The 17,668-nt window shown below is 40.8% G+C and overlaps 1 protein-coding gene across 3 annotated transcripts in view; it reads right to left on the bottom strand.

Moving 5' to 3' along the window:
- The window catches only part of CAPRIN1 (cell cycle associated protein 1), a 35,916-nt gene extending 18,324 nt beyond the window's left edge, over positions 1-17,592 (bottom strand). For 2 of the 3 annotated variants that reach the window (XM_056353169.1, XM_056353168.1), the window contains exons 1-7: positions 17,396-17,545; positions 16,875-17,065; positions 7,411-7,473; positions 5,427-5,513; positions 2,606-2,844; positions 2,412-2,494; positions 310-447 (exon numbers count right to left, since the gene is read on the bottom strand). In XM_056353169.1, the coding sequence (XP_056209144.1) occupies positions 310-447; positions 2,412-2,494; positions 2,606-2,844; positions 5,427-5,513; positions 7,411-7,473; positions 16,875-17,063 (799 nt within the window). In that variant the 5' untranslated portion in view covers positions 17,064-17,065; positions 17,396-17,545. Of the gene's footprint in view, positions 1-309; positions 448-2,411; positions 2,495-2,605; positions 2,845-5,426; positions 5,514-7,410; positions 7,474-16,874; positions 17,066-17,395 lie in introns of all 3 variants that reach the window. The other variant, XM_056353170.1, reaches the window with a different exon arrangement.
- Positions 17,593-17,668: the final 76 nt, after the last annotated feature.

Here is a 17,668-nt window from a genome sequence, read left to right on the forward strand (position 1 = left end):
AAGTAGCTGCCAAGAGTCAGCCTTACAGAGCTCTTCTGGAACACTGCTCTACTTTTTTTGTCCTCATGGCTCAGAGCAGGGCTGAATGAATGGCTGGCTGCCCCCATGTACACTGCCTGGCTGGGTGTATACCTGATTATCAAGAAGTGAGATTTCTAGTCAAAACACTAGTACATCTGAAGAATTCTGAGACAGGCTTTTTCAAGCTTAAAACTACATTTGCCATTTAATAATTCTGACAAATCCAAAGAGACAAGACAGTACAACAGGAACAAATATGCTAGTCCCAAGGCATCTTCATATTCTTACCAGCTTCTGCTACAGTGTCTTCTACTGCAGGTGTGGGCGTTGCCTCTTCTTCCTCACATAATCCGTTTTGATGGTTATGCGTGCTATCAAAGTAACTAGTTTGAAGAATACGTTCAACAATCTCCTTCAGCGCTTTATCTGGGAAAATGGAATAAATTAGACCTTAAGAGTAACTTCACCTTTTCACAGTAACATCACCTTCCTTCCCAAAGATCCCACATAGATTTTATTACCCTTTTGCTGGGTGCTGCCCCAAGCTAGTCCAGAGACACTACTGTTACCAGAATTTCTGCTTACTAGGTCATATTAAATAAATCAATAAATAATTCACTTCTGTTGAGAATAACCTGAAGGGCAAGGAGAATCTCAGAGCATAGAATACTCTTCAGAACATTTGTGAAACACTTCAAAGTGAGGTAAAGTTTATTAATTTAATTACCATACTTTTATTCCTGCTATTTAAAAATCTCAGGTTGCTTAGTTTTCAGTTTCGTAAGTTTTAGAAACTCACTGAAGTTCCTACTTTAACTGAACTATTTATGATTTCCTAATTAAAAAAAAAAATATATCCTTTCTGTAAGTCTATTTCTTACAAAACAACAGTCAGTACAAACAAATTCACACAGGTACCACCTTCACAAATGTTCTTCCCCTGGGGTGAAGTGGCTTAGAACAGCCTTTGTAAGTGAAATGAGCACAAGCTTGCACTCAGTGCTTCAGATGAATGCTGTGGCATCTTAAACCAAAACAGATCAGCCACACTGGCAAGGCAGCATTACTGACTGTCTAGGCCAGCAAAAACTAAGACTTAAAATGGAAGATTCACAATGTACGTCTGGCAAGTAATAGTCGCTATATGTATCAATGCATACAGAGAACATCACAGAAATACATTAACATTCATCCCCACTACAAGACAAAGCAAACCAGCAATGGCCACCAAAGACATCATTAAAAGCTCAACCTGAGATCCAGATACCAATACCCAGCCCAACTTCATCCAGTATGAGAACAAGTCTCCTTACTTAGATCAGCTCTCCTGAAAACTATCCCCATACCTTTGCCTTCCTCACCTCTTCCAAAAAAATACGTGGTACCTACCTTTGGTCTCTCACAAAGATCTAATATCACAACCATTTCAGACAAGTTCTTGCAGAACAAACATTAATTTAAAAAGTATTAACCTGGTACCTCCTCACCAAATTTCATTTCAACAATATAAACAATTTGAAGTTCTGCCACAAACAAGGAAAATCTTATTACCATTAAGGCCACAACATCTTACAATCTCCTGTGTATCATTCCTCAATAAAGCAGGTTTGATAACAATACCAATACTATCATTTCACTTTCTATGGACAGAACACAAAAAACTCCTTAACAACTCAAAATTAATATAATAAGGATAACCGAATAGGTTTTTTTTAAAAGGGGGAAAGTTATTAGCCATTTTACCTACAGAAAAGCATTACATCTCCCAAAACTTTCTCAAATCAATTATTTCCAATTAAGGGATTTCAAAAATTTCCTATGACACAAGAAAACAGGCAACTGCCTAGCAGAGCCATTTTCTTAAGGTCTTATGTTAAAAGCTACGTATCTGTGAAAGTTTACATTTTTGCAAGGAAGCAGTCCATCTGCAGGACCACACCCCAATTAACAATGTTAATCAATCAAAATAAGGCAAAACCAGAATGTTTTTTGCAACAGACAAGGGAAGCAGAACATGACACTAAATAAGGCCATGCCAATTTATATATTAGGTCATTCTATTGACAAAAGCTCCTTGTTCACACACACATTTCCAGAAAACAAAGAATTGCTACTAAGCACCACCAGCAGCAGAATACTGCTGAAACAGCAGGAACAGACTAAGCTTAAATACCAAGTGATGCTGCATCAGTAAAAAAATAAGTAAGCTACACAGTAAGTTCACACTTCACTAAGTTACTCTGTTACAGTACAGCTAAGGTCTGAAAAAAAAGTAGCTACTCTAAAAACTCACAAAGATAATTAACTGCCAAAGTTCTCTTACAGCAGGCATTGTATTTTAGTTCAAGCACAAATTCAGCATGCTCTTTCTTAACAGAGACTATACTTACAGGTTGTTCCACAAACTGGTTTTTCCTTCCCTTCCAGTAAGTCCCACAGGTGAACAGATGCTTGCTCGTACTGTTCATTCAACCTTAAAACAAAAATTAGTAACAGTTAATTCCTTACCAAGTCTTTAAATTACCACAAATACATTGTTAACTGACCGACAATTACAAAGACCAGTACCTAACTGTAAGCCTACCTCATGTTCATGTCTCGTTCAGGGTAAACTAGCTTGTAAAACTCATCCAGCATTGTCAGTTCCTCCTCTGTCAGCACCGGTACTCCATTTGATCCTTGCTTCAAGTCACTGCGCACTTCATCATCACCCAACTTGTCCAAAATAAACTGTAGCTCTAGTACAGTCTTCAAACGCTTCTGCTCAGCTTCTTCTCGCATCAGTTGCTCCCTGCGAGCTGTCTTTTTTATTGTTTTCTGGATCTGTTAAAAATGAGAAGACATTTTAAATAGCCTAAACTTTAATTCCTTAGGGGGAAAAATAGATTTGAAATGTCTTTTATCGGAAAGTACAGGTGGATGTTGCTGTTCAACTGCCACTTATCAATCTAACATTACAGCACAATGTTCTGTGAAATTTCAAAGAGTTATCTTATAAGCAGTCAAAAGCCTGCAGATTAAGACAAACTTCAAAATCAATACTACAAACCTTGGATCATACTGGATTTTGGATCATATTCTTACTTGAAGTCTGTATCTCTGTACGACTTACCTGCAGTTCAGCCAAGTAACTGCAGTTACCATGTCTAAAGCTTTACAGGAACTCATTATTTAAAACAAGCCCAGCTTGCTATTCTCTGCTTCCCTTATAAATTATTCTGTAAATACTAAGCGGTTCTGATCTAGATGAAACTGGCAAAAATACACAAAAATAAGTACCTTTTAAACAAATCTGGCTATTTACCACTTCCAGCTTCCATAACTCAAGGAGGACTTATAGCAATTAGGAAAGGTAGAGAAGGGCAACTCAACTGATTAAGGGAACAGAGCAGTTGCCTTACAAGCACAGCTTAAGTCCTAGGTCCTTAATGTGGAGGAATAAGGGTGATCCAGATTTTTCATAAAAGCCAAAAAGGCCAGCAGATAACATGAACCGAGAGCAGTTATTCACCATATCCCATGACACTCAGAGGCATTCATTGAAACTACTAGGAAATCAACTTAAACCAGATAAACAAAAGTACTTTTTTCTTACACACCACAGGAGGGAACTCATGGAATGTTTTGCCATGAAAGGTTGGGAAGATAGTATAACCAAGTTCAAAAAGGATTTAAATAAATCCTTGGACACGAGGTCCACAGACAAACACTAAAGGGAACAGGAATGCATCCACTCTAACATTCTCAGTTTCATGGATGCTGGAAGGGAATGGATGACAGTTAATCATCAGCCTTGTACTCTACATAGTACCTTCTACAACTGCTGTCATAATAATGCTCCAAACGCATTACTACTATGAACCGACAGGACATTTCCTCCTTTCTTATTCTTAAACCAAGGACCTAGCCTCCAAAAATTCAGCTTGCTCACTTAGTAACTACAAAACTTTAATCTTCTCTTTCAAAAAAATTAACTCATGACATTAACTTTCCAATTAAGCATCTAAACTTCTTTTTTAAAACCAAAGACATCTAAAATCAACTGTATGAGAACTAACTCCAATCAGGAAAAACTGCAACCAAGTTTGAAAGCAGAGCACCAATTTATTACTTCTGGATTCACCTGCTGCTTATAATCGTCAGCTGACAAGGGAAATATTTCAGGACAAACTTGTTCAAAGAAGTTAGTTCTTCACTACTAAAACTGCAGAAATATACATGAAAACCCGATACAAAAAAAGCAAAAAAATGGCTTGGCTTTGAGGCCTACAAATTTACAAGCACATCAATTGTGTAAGCAGTTTACAATGTGAGGATGCTGACGCCCTTCAAATTACCACAGTCCATTCACAGATTAAATACACTCGTTAGACCAATCTGCTTCACTAACATCAACTACACAATACATACCTCCAACAAACAAATTTCCACATTTTTTTGCTCCTGAGATACAGCATCCCTGAATGGGACTGCACCAATGTTAATTCAAATTTTGATTTTTCCTGGCCAAAATAACTACAACTAGACCATGAAGTCTACCAATATTGCTGCTCTTTCCTTAGCTCATTAATTCTTCACTGCATTACTGCAATTCTTCACTGCATTACTGCATTTAGAATCTTCCAGTCCTGTGGAACGGGTTATGCTTTCAGCTTGCCCCAGAATTAATTCTTCCTTGCAACAATACTGTAGAGGTCTGAAGTGTGTCTTTGAGCAGCTCTTGGCACAAAAAATAAAGCAAAGCTGTTCATATAACTAGAAACGTCTACTAGAGTTTTCAAACTTATTCTTGATAAACTATGATTTTATACCCTTGATAAAACACCAAGCCAAAAGATCACCTGTTTTACTAATATTCAGTTAACTTATCCTTTACAAAAATAGTATTCATCTTGTCTCATACTGTTTCAGACTATTTGCAAGGAACAAGACAGCAAGAATCTTGAAAAGAGGAACTGCAATGCTTTCAGTTGCTGAGACTTTATACCCTACAGTAATACAAAGAAATGAAAAAACCCTCAGCCACTTGCCAAAGAGAGCAGCCCTGTGAAATCAATTTCTTTTAAGAAAATGTTACTATTGGCAGTTAAGTGGCTCTATAATGTTGCATAACAGGCCTTGTTTGCAATCACACTGTTTTCAACAGTTATGTTTTCTTAGAAAACTACCACATTATTTTTGTTCCCATACATTCATGTAGCCCATCAGAAAAATCTTTTAGGAATAGTCTTCAGAAAACATGATAAACTAGTACATGGAGTAAAAGAAAACAGCCAAATACACAAGAAACCACAAGCACTTCATCCTTCTAAAGGGGTGACTACTGCATCTAGCATCAGTGGAAAAAAAAGTTCAAAGACTAACTGTTTGGATAGCTCACATTGCACCACTTGCTCTTTACTTACGTCTTGGCTCAGAGCCATAAAACTCCTCTGCAGTTCTTTAGCAAATTCCAGATTATTTGTCACTTCCTGATATTTTGACACTGCATCCTTAAAAAAAAAACAACAAAAAAACACAGAAGTAAGCCATCACAAACAGAACACAAAATACATACTTCCAACAAATTTCCACATTTTTTTTGCTCCTGAGACACAGCATCTCTGAATGGGACTGCACCAATGTTAAGTCAAATTTTGATTTTCACTGGCCAAAATATTGAAGACTTTGTCTTTAGGGTCTCTAGTTCCTTAGACAAATATGCTAAAGCATATGCACATACAGGCTCACACGCATTACATACTAATTTCATGTTTAGCTTTAGCCAGTTTCTGACAAAAACTAACTGCAGGACCAGGGAATGGGGGAGAAGAGTAAACTGGCAACTCAATACCACTCAAGAGATAAATGTTTTGAGAATTAATGCATTTTTATTTTGAGTCAGAGCCAAAATCAAAATGCTATATGGAGCATAACGTTCCCTTCCCCAGAAATCTATTAAGAAACGCTATTTTCTTAAATCTTATATTCTTATTTGCACCAACGCAATCCAAGCTCCTTAACGCAGTACTGAGTTTGCAGTACTGAGAAGTTACAGAAAATCAATCTGGGAAAAAAAAACCCAACGAAACAGCTAAGACATTTATACTCCTGTGACAAAATTAATAATGGGTATGTTCTTGGTAAGGGACATTGAGCCAAAGAAAAAGTGAGGCCCTACTTTATTTGAAAAGCAAGGAACATGAACTGTATTTGTTAGGGATTTTTTCCCTTAAGGATTTCCATTTGTCATTTAGCTAAGAAACTTATGCATATATACATATCACACATTAGGTGATAAAAATTCATCCTTCTTAGCCGATTTGCAGAAGCAGAAGACGTAAGTGAAGTAAGTATTTTCAGCATTTCTCCAACCAAAAAAGATTTTATCATTATGAAGTCTGGTACTCAGGCTGTGGTCCCCATAAAATTGAACCATGAGCTTCCCTCCTCAATAGGAAATTTTAGTTATTTCCTTTGCTCAAACAGACAACTTACTGTGGTTTGTTTTCATAATATGCCATTAAAAAAGATACACAGATCAGTGATACTCCAGTTTTCAGTTGTCACAGACTAAAAGTGAAGTCTAGACAAATGAAAAGATCACATGGACCAAGGGAAGCAGCTAATTCCTTTAATTGTGAACAGCTGCAATAGTTGCAGGGTACTTATTTTTTTTTCCTTCACTTTTTTCAATGTTAAAAATCATCAAGAAAATGTTGATTACTGACATCTGGTAATCACTTTGTGTGTCAATATGCATATTTGCATCATACAACTGAATTTAATTTGGCATTTGCTTTATATTTACTACAATTGGAAAACTGCTGTTCAGTCAAGCTCTGTAATAACCTACTTCTAAGAACCAGCCCCAACAAGGAGAGAAGCAGCACAGATGCACTAAGTCCAGCTTATCTAGAGCATCACATCTGCTGCACTGATAGCTCACATAGGGACGTAGCTTATTTTCAGAGCCTTTGGTCTAAGCAATGTTTTTAACTAGACTGCACAATATTTACAAGCTACCACTAAGTGACTAAGCTCCTTAAATTCTCTCTGGGCACATTTTCTGTGAAGAAAAGGATGATGTCCAGAGAACCTCAAAGGTATCATTTAATGCTTTCAATAGTCCCAGGTTATAACACATGCCAATTTTTACCACAGCTTCTTTACAGTCTAACCTCAACAAGCATAAAGCATTAATACATGTTATTCTACCTGTTCTTTCAGTTTCTGATTAACACAAAAACTGCCATGTTCTAGGCAACAAAAAAAATGAGGCCAAATCAGATCTCAGAAAAATCTAGCTTTTACCAAAGGGAAAGGGGAAGCGAAATTCATCCCTCCCTTCCCCACCAAGATCACAAAGCAACTGAACAGAGATCTGTTGAGTATTTTTTTTCTTTTTACCAGTTGATCTTGATTCAGACGTTCTCCTTTGTTCATTCGTTCCTGGTAATCATCAAGTTTGCTCTGAAAAGAAAGAAAAATGCTATTATGAAGAACCAAAATCAGGTTACTGCTTTTTTCAACTTGTGCTAACAAAATTAGGTACAATAAAATTACAGGAAACATAGACCAACACATTACACATGCACGCAACCATCACATAGAAATTGTACCCAAGAAAAATTGTCTTCTGGGCTAAAAAAATATGTAAATACTTCCCCTAAGAGATAAATATTTTAACCATGTTTATTTGGCTATCACAATAGGTCTTCACAACTATTCTTAATTTCTGAGGAAATACACATTCCTTCTAATGGGGAAAGCACAATGCACACTTCCTTCAGTCCAAACAACAGAGCTGAACTCAGTTCCCAGTCAGAGCTTATTACCACTGTATCACTACAATACCAAAAACACGACTGCAAAAACCCACTGCCAATGCTATTAAAATTCAGAACTGTAATTCTTTGTAGTTGCATCAGTTTAGTTTTAAAGACTTTAAAACAGTTGCTAATCCTTTATGCAAGAATGCCCACCAACACAATTTGTATTAATAGCTCTAAAATATTTTTTGCTCAAGAGCATTAAGATTTCTTTTTCATGGGGAGAAACTGAAAAGGGAATTGTTAGGTTAATTTTCAGCAGGATCAGGTCTCTAATCTGCCTAAATATGAAACCATGGAAAATACTGACATTAGCCAGAAACAGGTAAAACTTATGCATGCCCAAGTGACAAAGATTCTACAGGCTAAGTAGAAAGGTTCTTAGAAAGGAAGCAAAGTCTGCACGAATAATACTCCCAACTGTTAAGGTCTAGGTTTTTGCCATATCTATATTATCACATATGATCATATCTTTTATGGAATGTGCCTTGATCTTATTAAAAGAAAGCTATCAAAATGAATACTTAATTATTACCTTTCCCAAGCTAGTATAAAAACAACATGAAAAAGCAAAGCAAACAGAAACACTTCATTCTGAATGAGAAAGAATCAAAACCCTGATGCAATCTTTGTTTCAGAGTTTATTTTCCACCAAGTGACAGGGTTTTTTTGTTATTGCTGGTTTTGGGGTTTTACTATTTTTGTTAAAGGACATTTCAGTTCTAGTATTTTACTGGTATTTTTCTAGCTAATTGAACTTCTATGCTCCATCTCAGACCTTTTGGAAAGATAAGCCTGTGAAACAGTTTAAGAAAGCTCCTCCTACAAAGCATTCAATGCCAAGCATCATTTACTGAAACACATAACCACCCTTAGGAGACTTGGTCCTTCTGATGGCACCCAGTGCCAACAATTCATTTCTTTGGAAATCCTACAGGTTAGATGCAACAATTAACTACTTAATCTTTCAGTATCAGAGCCAGTAACGGCCTAAGCAAAGTCAAAAACGTTCCTGAGCTCCAAAAATACATTACTGGGAATTTCATGCTGGGGACAGACACTAGTAGGGTAATAGTCATCAAACTGAGCAGCCACAGTTGATAAAAAAAAAATATCAACAAAACAGCCCTGAAGAACATTTAGCATATTGGAAATATACACAACAAGAAATAAGTTCACTTTACTCTTCTACATACTGATTTTAGAATAGATGACAACATGGTTGGACAATGACAGAAGGTTGTTTTCATGATTTAAGAGAATGTAGGTAAGCTGTGAAGTCAAAAGGGAGGGTAAAGAGCTCAAACGTTGCAGCGCCCCAGTGCAAAGCCAGCGAAGTTAACTGACACCTCCACTGCCTAAGGCAGCTTAAATCCTACAGTGAACTGGCTTTGCAGACAAATTTTTTTAAAGTTGTTACTTGCTCATGTCACTTGCTCCCATGCTGCAGATTACAATTCCCTTGATCACACACTGAAGCAATTGTTTGTGAGGCTGCACAGTAAATAGACTGCTAAGATGAGCCAGTTTAAACAGTGTCTACAAAACTACAAAAATGCATTAAGAAAACCCAACAATTTCTGTGATCCAGTTTCCAACACAAATCCATAAACAACAACAGTAAACCAAACAGGACAGAACATCAAATTCTAAAGGAATGCCGCTGAGGTCAACTTTGTTGAAGAAAACATATATTGCAAAATTACACTGCAAAACACTCATATAATCCATTTTGGTGGCTAAGGGCATAAGGGAGAGAAGAGACAAAAATACCCTAAAGAACTACAATTGTTTCTGCATACCTTTTCCATGCAGCCTTACTTCAGCATGGGTGGTATCTTCAGATTGAGAATACTGCAATAACATACTCAAAAAGTGGGTTAAGTTTTTCTTAAGAAAGATCAAATATTCCTAGGTCTAATGTAAATGCTTTGTTCCTTTTTATTCAGTAGTTTATCAACTAAAAAGCAAGGGTAATATGTCTATTTCTAACCATTAGGAATAGAAGGAAAGTTACTTCTTGTCACTTTTTTCTTCGTTAAAAACATTCCTATCAGAAAAGCTAAAGAAGGAAAGCCCTTTCAGCTGCAATGCAGGGGACAAGCAAATGCGTGTTTAGCTTTATGTTACCACAAAGATTTCAAATGCCAAGTAAGTATTTTTCTATCATCTCAAACATCCAAATGCTGCATTACACAAAAATATTCAGGAAGCAAAATGCTTTCTTTTTAATCTATACTGTCAACTAACAGCAATCTAAAAGCAGCATTAGTGTTGTAAAATAACTGCAGTAAAATTTCTGCTTAGCAACCTACTGCATCTGCAAAAAGTAAAGATTTTCATAATTTCATCCCTCCTTCCACAACTTCATCCTCGCTCATCGTGGATATAGATCTTGACGCACAGCAGCTAAACCAGCAGAAAAAAACCCCACCACCAAATCAAGTTTCAAAGTGAGCACACAAATTGTCTATTAAACAGCTCATGAGTCAGCAGACCCCAGTTCTGCCGACAGCAAGCCACCATGCCTCAGCTCTTTTTCCACCAAGATGAAGTATTTTAGAGCTCCCCAGGAGAAAACCACTCCATACAGGCTACCAGGCATGGGGGAGGCATGGGGAAGGTGGTGGTGATCATTGCTTATGTATGCCCTAGATTTTATTTTAGCAGGAATCCAAAATTGAATTACTTTATTATGGTGACAGATACCCTCCTCTCACTCTCAAGTTCTTGTTACCTCCTCTGAATCGCTTCAAAAAAGCAATCTTAAAGTGAGGAGAAAAAAAAAAGTATCAAAGAACCCCCCCAAAAAAACAGTTACATGACATTAGCTTCAAAAACAATACGTTTTTAAAATGCCTGACCACTCAGCTGTGCTGTTACAGTCATTTACAGTGCTATGCTATAAACTGGTTCACTGGAATGATCTGATTAAAAATAACCCTTAAAAAAGGGCCAGGAGCAGGAGGGAAGCACTATATTTAACCAGATAATTTCAATTGCATGGTTCATACCAGAAACAACAGGACAAGTGTATGTGACAAGCTACAAGGTGGAAGGGGAGAAAGTAACCCCTTCAACCACCTGAAGTAAACATTTTGTTAGGCACACTTCACTACAAGAAAAGATGGAGGGGACTACTGCAAGTCTGTTCTCTGAGACATCTCAATAACAGCATATATTTTTTAACAGCATCAAGCAATTAAGATAATCCAAAATTTGAAATAGCCGCCTAATACATTTTGCACTGAAGCAAGGAAAAGCTAAGCTACAAAACAGAAGCTTATTAACCTGTTTCACATTTGTACATTGTGATTTATCTGCTCTCCACCATTATCTTGACGCTCACCAGTTTCAGTTCTTAGCAAAGACTGCCCAAAAAATACATATATAAAAATCAAGTCTTCCCATTTCTTCAGGAAAAACAGGCAGAAAAACAATCAAAAAGGTAAAACTATCAGTTTAATGAAACATGGAAGTTCAGAATCTCTCAGAAATGGCCAGAGTTCTCACACTTACTGTCTGGGTACACTTCCTACTATATATACACATCTAAAAAGTCCCAGGAAGCTGTTTCAGTCCTGAGTTACAACCAAGAAGCTGTCATAAAACATTAACATCAATACTCTGGAACATAAAACGCTTACAGGTCTTCTGTTTAAACTGCACTTGATTTTGAAATAACAATTGTAAATATTCTTGCATTTTTTCACCAAAGTCTGCTAAGTTTAACAGTTTAGAGAAAAGTATCTCCACACCGTATCGGCTTTTAAGCAAGTGACAAAGACACACCAATTCTGAAGACCGCAGTCTCCTGATCAGCTTACCCCAGAGGAACTGATCACAAAAGGGGTATTCTCCTGCCCACCCCGTGCCAACAAGGACAGCCGTATGGCTAGACTGACACCTGGGTCAGCAGCCTGATGCAACCAAACCCATACAGAGCCAGAGGTATAAAACCAACCAGGATGGGACCCACTCCTTCCCCCAAAGAAATGCAGAACCAATGGATACATGCAATCTTCAAAATGTAAAGCTTTTGAACTGAGTTGACAACAGAGAAAAAAAGATACTACTTCTTCAGTAACCAGAACTAAGTTAAGCCACAGATGAATGAAACTTCTAAAAATTTTGGTAGCTGCGTATGTATGATCTCCTTCCAAATCACCATACAGTATTTTGTATAGAAACACCATGAACCTACAGGTAAGGTGAGTACACTGCAAGAGACCTAGATTTCATTCTACACATCATTTATTTTCAAAATGAGTTATTTTTACAACAGCAAGTGAATCCTAGAACACAAATTGGGTTCTAGAACACAAACGGGGCTCTCCCAACACATTCTGTGTATCTTTTTCTTCTGAAAAAAAAACCACAGCATCCACAAAATATCAAAAGCATCTGAAAAACTTAAATAACCCAAAGATCTTCCACAGCTTGTAAGACTCATCACGTACCTGCTTAACAGAATGTGCTATGAGACATAACCTCTATGCTACATACGACTGTTAAAAACAAAGCAGAGCCAGCTGAAACCAGAAAGTACCAAACAACATCTAATTTCACAGATAAACCTGCTTGATTTTTCAGAGATGAAGCTTGGTTATCCAAAACTGCTATTAGGAGAGGCTTCAAAGAAAGATTTGGGTTTTCAATACACAGTTTCAAATGAATTTTACAATTTATTGGTTTCAAAATCATATTTAATTTCCAAAAGATAAATTTCAAACCAAGCTTCACAAGGAAAGCTTCTGGAGACACTCACAAGCCTTGAGCATCCAAGTGGCCCAAATAATCATGTAAAAGCGCTTGAAAGTGTTGCTACCAACCAGCTACTTGAAGCATGGCACTCGTCTGCTATCATTAGCTACACATACAAGAATAGAAAACTGATCCCAGCTTTTACTATAGGTTTGTAACCGTTCCCCATGGGAAACCCAACATTGTATTGAACCAAGTCATATCTACCTGAAATATCCATCTACTGCTCCAGTGAAAACTCTTGCGTAAAAAGGACAAAACCACTTTTTAAGTATTCATTTTTAAACCCAGTCAGGATTACACTTATTTGGAAATTCAGAGACAGGCTGATAAAGCAACAGCACCTTCAGTTACCAGCTACAGCTAAAACATGCAGTCTTTTTAACTGTATATGTCAATCTCAAGCCATGTCAAGTAGTTTAACCTAACAAGTGTATTTCATATTTACAGCTGCCCAAGAATAATCTTTGTGATCACCTGCCCACACCTTAAACCATGTCTTAGCAAATGAGGTAATTTATCCAACAGAACATTTGGTTTTAAAAACTGTTTTTACATAGCTCATGCTGTATTACACAAGCAGGAAGCAAAAATAACTTTTATTTGTCATTGTATCCAAACACTAGTTTGGTCTACACTCAATTGGCTTAATTTGGAAAGGTTTTTTCCCTCAAAGAAACCCAAAAAGCACAAGCAGCAGGGAGAGTAAGAAAATCCAAGTTTTACTGAAGTTATTTTGTCCCAGGGAACCTGGAAAGCTAGCAGGGTAGCTAGTAGGATTCTCACCTCAGACACCTAACAAAAGCCTAGAGGAGTTCATGCAACTTCTAAATGAACTAAGCTTGCCAACATCCACTCCCCAGTTGCATGTCTGAAGGTCTTGTAGAGAAATCTTCAATTACCCCCCCCCCCCCACGAACACACAAATACCTAGTCATCTCAGAAAAAAGGAGGAAATCAGGATAGCATTCCCATCATTCCCAGATACAAAGAGATGAAGAGAACACAGACGTTTTCAGGCCACGTTTTCACATACATTTTTCAACAGCAATTCAATTTATCCGAGTCCCTTTTAACACAGGCAATACTCATTCTTCAAAATAACGAGGCCACTTTTAGGAAGAGAAAATGGAAGTACAGGTAATAATCTAGATTTCTAGTCAATATAGAAACATTCAGAATATATAAAACTAAGTTAAAAATATTATGACTTGAAATTGTGTACTCTATTTCGATGGTCACCTCAATTTTATCCTCAAGAGTTTAGAACGAAACACATGACACTAAATTACTTCAGAATTTCTTCTTTCTTCATAATGAGTGACCTTTCCTCAACTAAAAGCTGCAGACCATTTAAAACCCAAGATGGTACCTCTCTTACAGAGCAATGTTTTTCATCCTTCAAATGCATGTCTAAGCATATTTTTTTATTTGTTCTCAAATACAAAGCTCTCAAAATCACCTATACTGGCCTTCATTATCAGCCAATGACAAAGAAAGGTTTAAACGTTCAACTAAGCACAAGTCTTTGCACTGAGATTTACTGATTTTTTTTTTCACCCACTCCTGTCAGTGCAGTATCCAGTACCATTTTACTTTCTGGATGGCTAAAAAAATAACAGATATTGTCAAAACATGCAACATAAAGGAAAATTAATCCATCTGTGTAGTTAAATAAATTTATTGACAAGTAAAATAAAAATACAGATGTCCATGCGTACAGTAAGTTGTTTTCAGGACAGTAAGCACACAACACTATTGACGAGTGTTGTTACTAAAGGACTGTTGATTCCTCCACCAAGGGAGAGGCTCAAACCCACAAATCAGTAATCCTGCTTTGATACACCAAGAACAATTTACCTCCTTACTTCTACAGTGTTTCAGTGAGAGTCATCCTTCAGTAAGTTTCAGAACTTCCTCAGCCTGTTAAAGACTCAAGAGAAATGTTTGAACTTTAACTCATCAGTGTGAGAGCACACTTAGCTTTTCTTTTTCAAGATCCAGCCTTTGCCTTTCCTTTTAATCCCATACGTGCCTCAAAAACAGACGCTTTAATTTTAACGGAACACCTTTCAGCAGAAGCCATTTCTAGCAAAAAGGCACTTCATCCCCTCTAATCATTTGCTACGATACCATATTTATAAAAAAATAGTGACAGCAGCCACAGATAATACAAAACCCACCCAAAAAACTAGGGCCTTCGTGAGACCAGTATCACCAATTTTCACCCTCTCTTGCCAGAGCAATAGAATCCCACCCATCCTTGTAACTTAAGATACTATGGAAGTTGACTGAAGTCCATTCAAATGGAATGGAATGGTGAAGGCAAGTGTAAAAATAGGTGTAAATTACTTATAAAATAAGGTAAATAAAAACACTACTAGAAAGGAAAGCTGACCCGCACACCAGTAAGTGTGCTTATCCTCTTTATTACTTCCAAGTACAGAACAGATCAGCAGAATGTTCACCTGCTAATTTTAGTTTTAAAGACACGTTTTGAACATCATAGAACAATATTTTTAGAGGATTTCTGTGTGTTAGATACAATGATTGCTTCAAACCATTCTACTGTATTGAAACAACTGGAGGCGTACATAAAGATCTGTAGTCTTGCTCAAGTTGAGGACCACTGTTCTTGTGTGTGCACACATTTATAGGTATTAATGACAAGTTTAAGACAGACATCTTGCCTGTCTATACATTACAGTATTCAGACAAGCATCAAGAAAAGATCCTCTGATTCTGAAACTTATCTAAAAGCTCCTAGCTTGCTGCTTTCTCTTATTTCATTGCTAAAAAGCAGGAAAATCCCACACTCATTTTTTAAGTGAGAAACTGAACTGCACACATCTTTAGAGGTAAGGCGCAGCTTGTTTCATTTGCAACTGACCTGTACAGCCTAATTTAACACCAGTATTTCTACTTTATACAAATACAGAATACTAGTCTAGACTACCATGATCTAAAGTGCTAGTTAAAATCAATAGAAAAGTACTTGTGCCCATTCACTTCTACGAGCAAAAACAGATTTAGGGCTTCAACACTGACATAAAATTATTTTGTCGTATTCCCTCATTTTAGCTTAGTAAGACAGAGTTTTGAAGCAAGTCTTCAGGCTACAGGTACATTAGCCTTTTTTCTGATCGACACCTCATGCTCTGTAGGTTGGAAAACTCGCTGAGGCTCATTTAATCTAGCAACACCGAGCACTGAGTGGGTGCCACATAAACTGTAAGTAACCACGACACCCTTTTTCTCTCCTGTCACAACTCGAACCCGTCCAAGGACCACGGATTTAGTCGCTGCTATTTCTAAAAATAACTCCTTAAAGGCCGCTGCCAGCTGACCTAAGACTCCCAAAGGGGTGAGCTTAGGGCGATGAAAAACGAGAGACGAAAAACCCGCTGGGTGGGGTGGCCGGCGGCCCCCGGCTTTGTGCAGGCAGCTGCCACAATGCAGTTCCGTCGGAGAGGCTGAGGCGGCCTCCGCCGCCGCCATGTTAGCTCCCGCTTCCATGTGCCCGGGCTCCGAGGGGAGCCCGGCGCACCGCAGCCTCTCCCCGCAGCTCGGCGCTCCGGGGCGGGGAGGGGGAGCGCTCCCGCGGCGGCGGCGGGGCTCCGGGGCGGGGGGGAATGGGGGAAATCGGGGCCCGTTCCCTGCGGCGAGCCGAGAGCGGCGCTGGGCCTGGCCCAGCCGAGGGAAACAAAAGGCGGAAGGGGGGGGGGGGGGGGGGGGGAAGGGAACCGCGCCACCGAGGGGTCTCGCCGGCAGCGGGGAGGGGGCCGCGGCCCCGGGGCTGGAGGCGGGCGGCAGCCGCGGCCCCTCCGGTCGCTGCCGCACGGGGGTGCGGGAGGGGAGCGCGGCCCGCAGCCTCCCTCCCTCCCGGGGCCGCGGGAGAGGCCGGCCCACACAATGGGCCGGGGGACCCCCGAAAGGGAGAGGGGAAAGGCCGGTAGAGAGACACTCGCCCTTCTGGAACCTTCCAGCGGGCGGCCCCTGGGGGCGACGCCAGGAACAACCCGCGCAGGCCGCAGGCTCCCTCACCCAGGGACCGGGTGGGCACGGCTGAAGGGACCGGCCGGCCTAAGAGGAAGTAAACCAGAACGGGACCGATCGACGGCCCCTTCAGGCGGCCCGGCGGCGGGGCCGAGGCTCGCCATAAAGCAGGACCCCCGCAGGCTGAGGAAAGGGGACGAGGAGGATGGGCGACCAAGGGCCCCGGGGCCCACCCTGGGGGCTGGGAGGGGGACGGGAGGGCCGCCGAGGACGGGAGGGCACCTTTTTCTTCTCCAGGTTGCGCAGCTTTTTGTCGATCACTCCCAGGATCTGCTTCATGGCCTCGGTTTGCACCGAGGTGATGCTGCCACCCGACGCCTGCGGGGCGGCCGCCGCTGCCGGGGCAGCCTCACCGCCCGGGCCCGCTTTCCCGCTGCTGCTCGCCATAGTGCTGTTGGTAGCCGAGGGCATCTCTGCGTGAGAGAGGGAGAGAGGAGAGCGCGGGCGCGTTAGGGGGAACGGACCGCCGGAGGGGACACGAGGGAGGGCGGGCGCGCACACGGCCGCTTCCCCACGCCCAAAGGCGCGCGCGCGCGCACACACGCGGGCCGCACCTGCCAGCGCGCGCTCACACCCACCCCCCCATACACACCCCAACCCAGCCGCGGGGGCGCGCCGGGCCGTCACGTGACCGCGCCGCCTCGCGCCGCCGCCGGCACCCCCCTCGCCCCGCCAACGGTCATTCCCCTCAGAGCTCGCTCCCTCCCCCGCCGGTGTCCGGAGGGCCGCGCCACCCTCCTCACCCTGTGCGTGAGTGGCCCGGGGGAGGGGGGGACTCAGTGCGCCGCGCTCTCGCTCTAGGAATGGCTGCCTCAGCCGACTACCGGCCCCGCCGCCCGCGCTGCTCCTGCTACCTCTGCGCCGCGATACTAGGGGAGAGAGCGAGGGCGCGCACGCCAGCGCGTAAGGCAAGGCGGCCCGGGAGCGAGCAGCGCGGGGTCCTCGCCGCTTGGGTGTGCCCGCCGAGAACGCCTGAGCCCGCCCTCCACCGCTCCGCGCCGCCGGCCCTGCCCAGT

The sequence above is a fragment of the Falco biarmicus genome, chromosome 10, assembly GCF_023638135.1.
Source record: "Falco biarmicus isolate bFalBia1 chromosome 10, bFalBia1.pri, whole genome shotgun sequence".
NCBI lineage: Eukaryota > Metazoa > Chordata > Aves > Falconiformes > Falconidae > Falco > Falco biarmicus.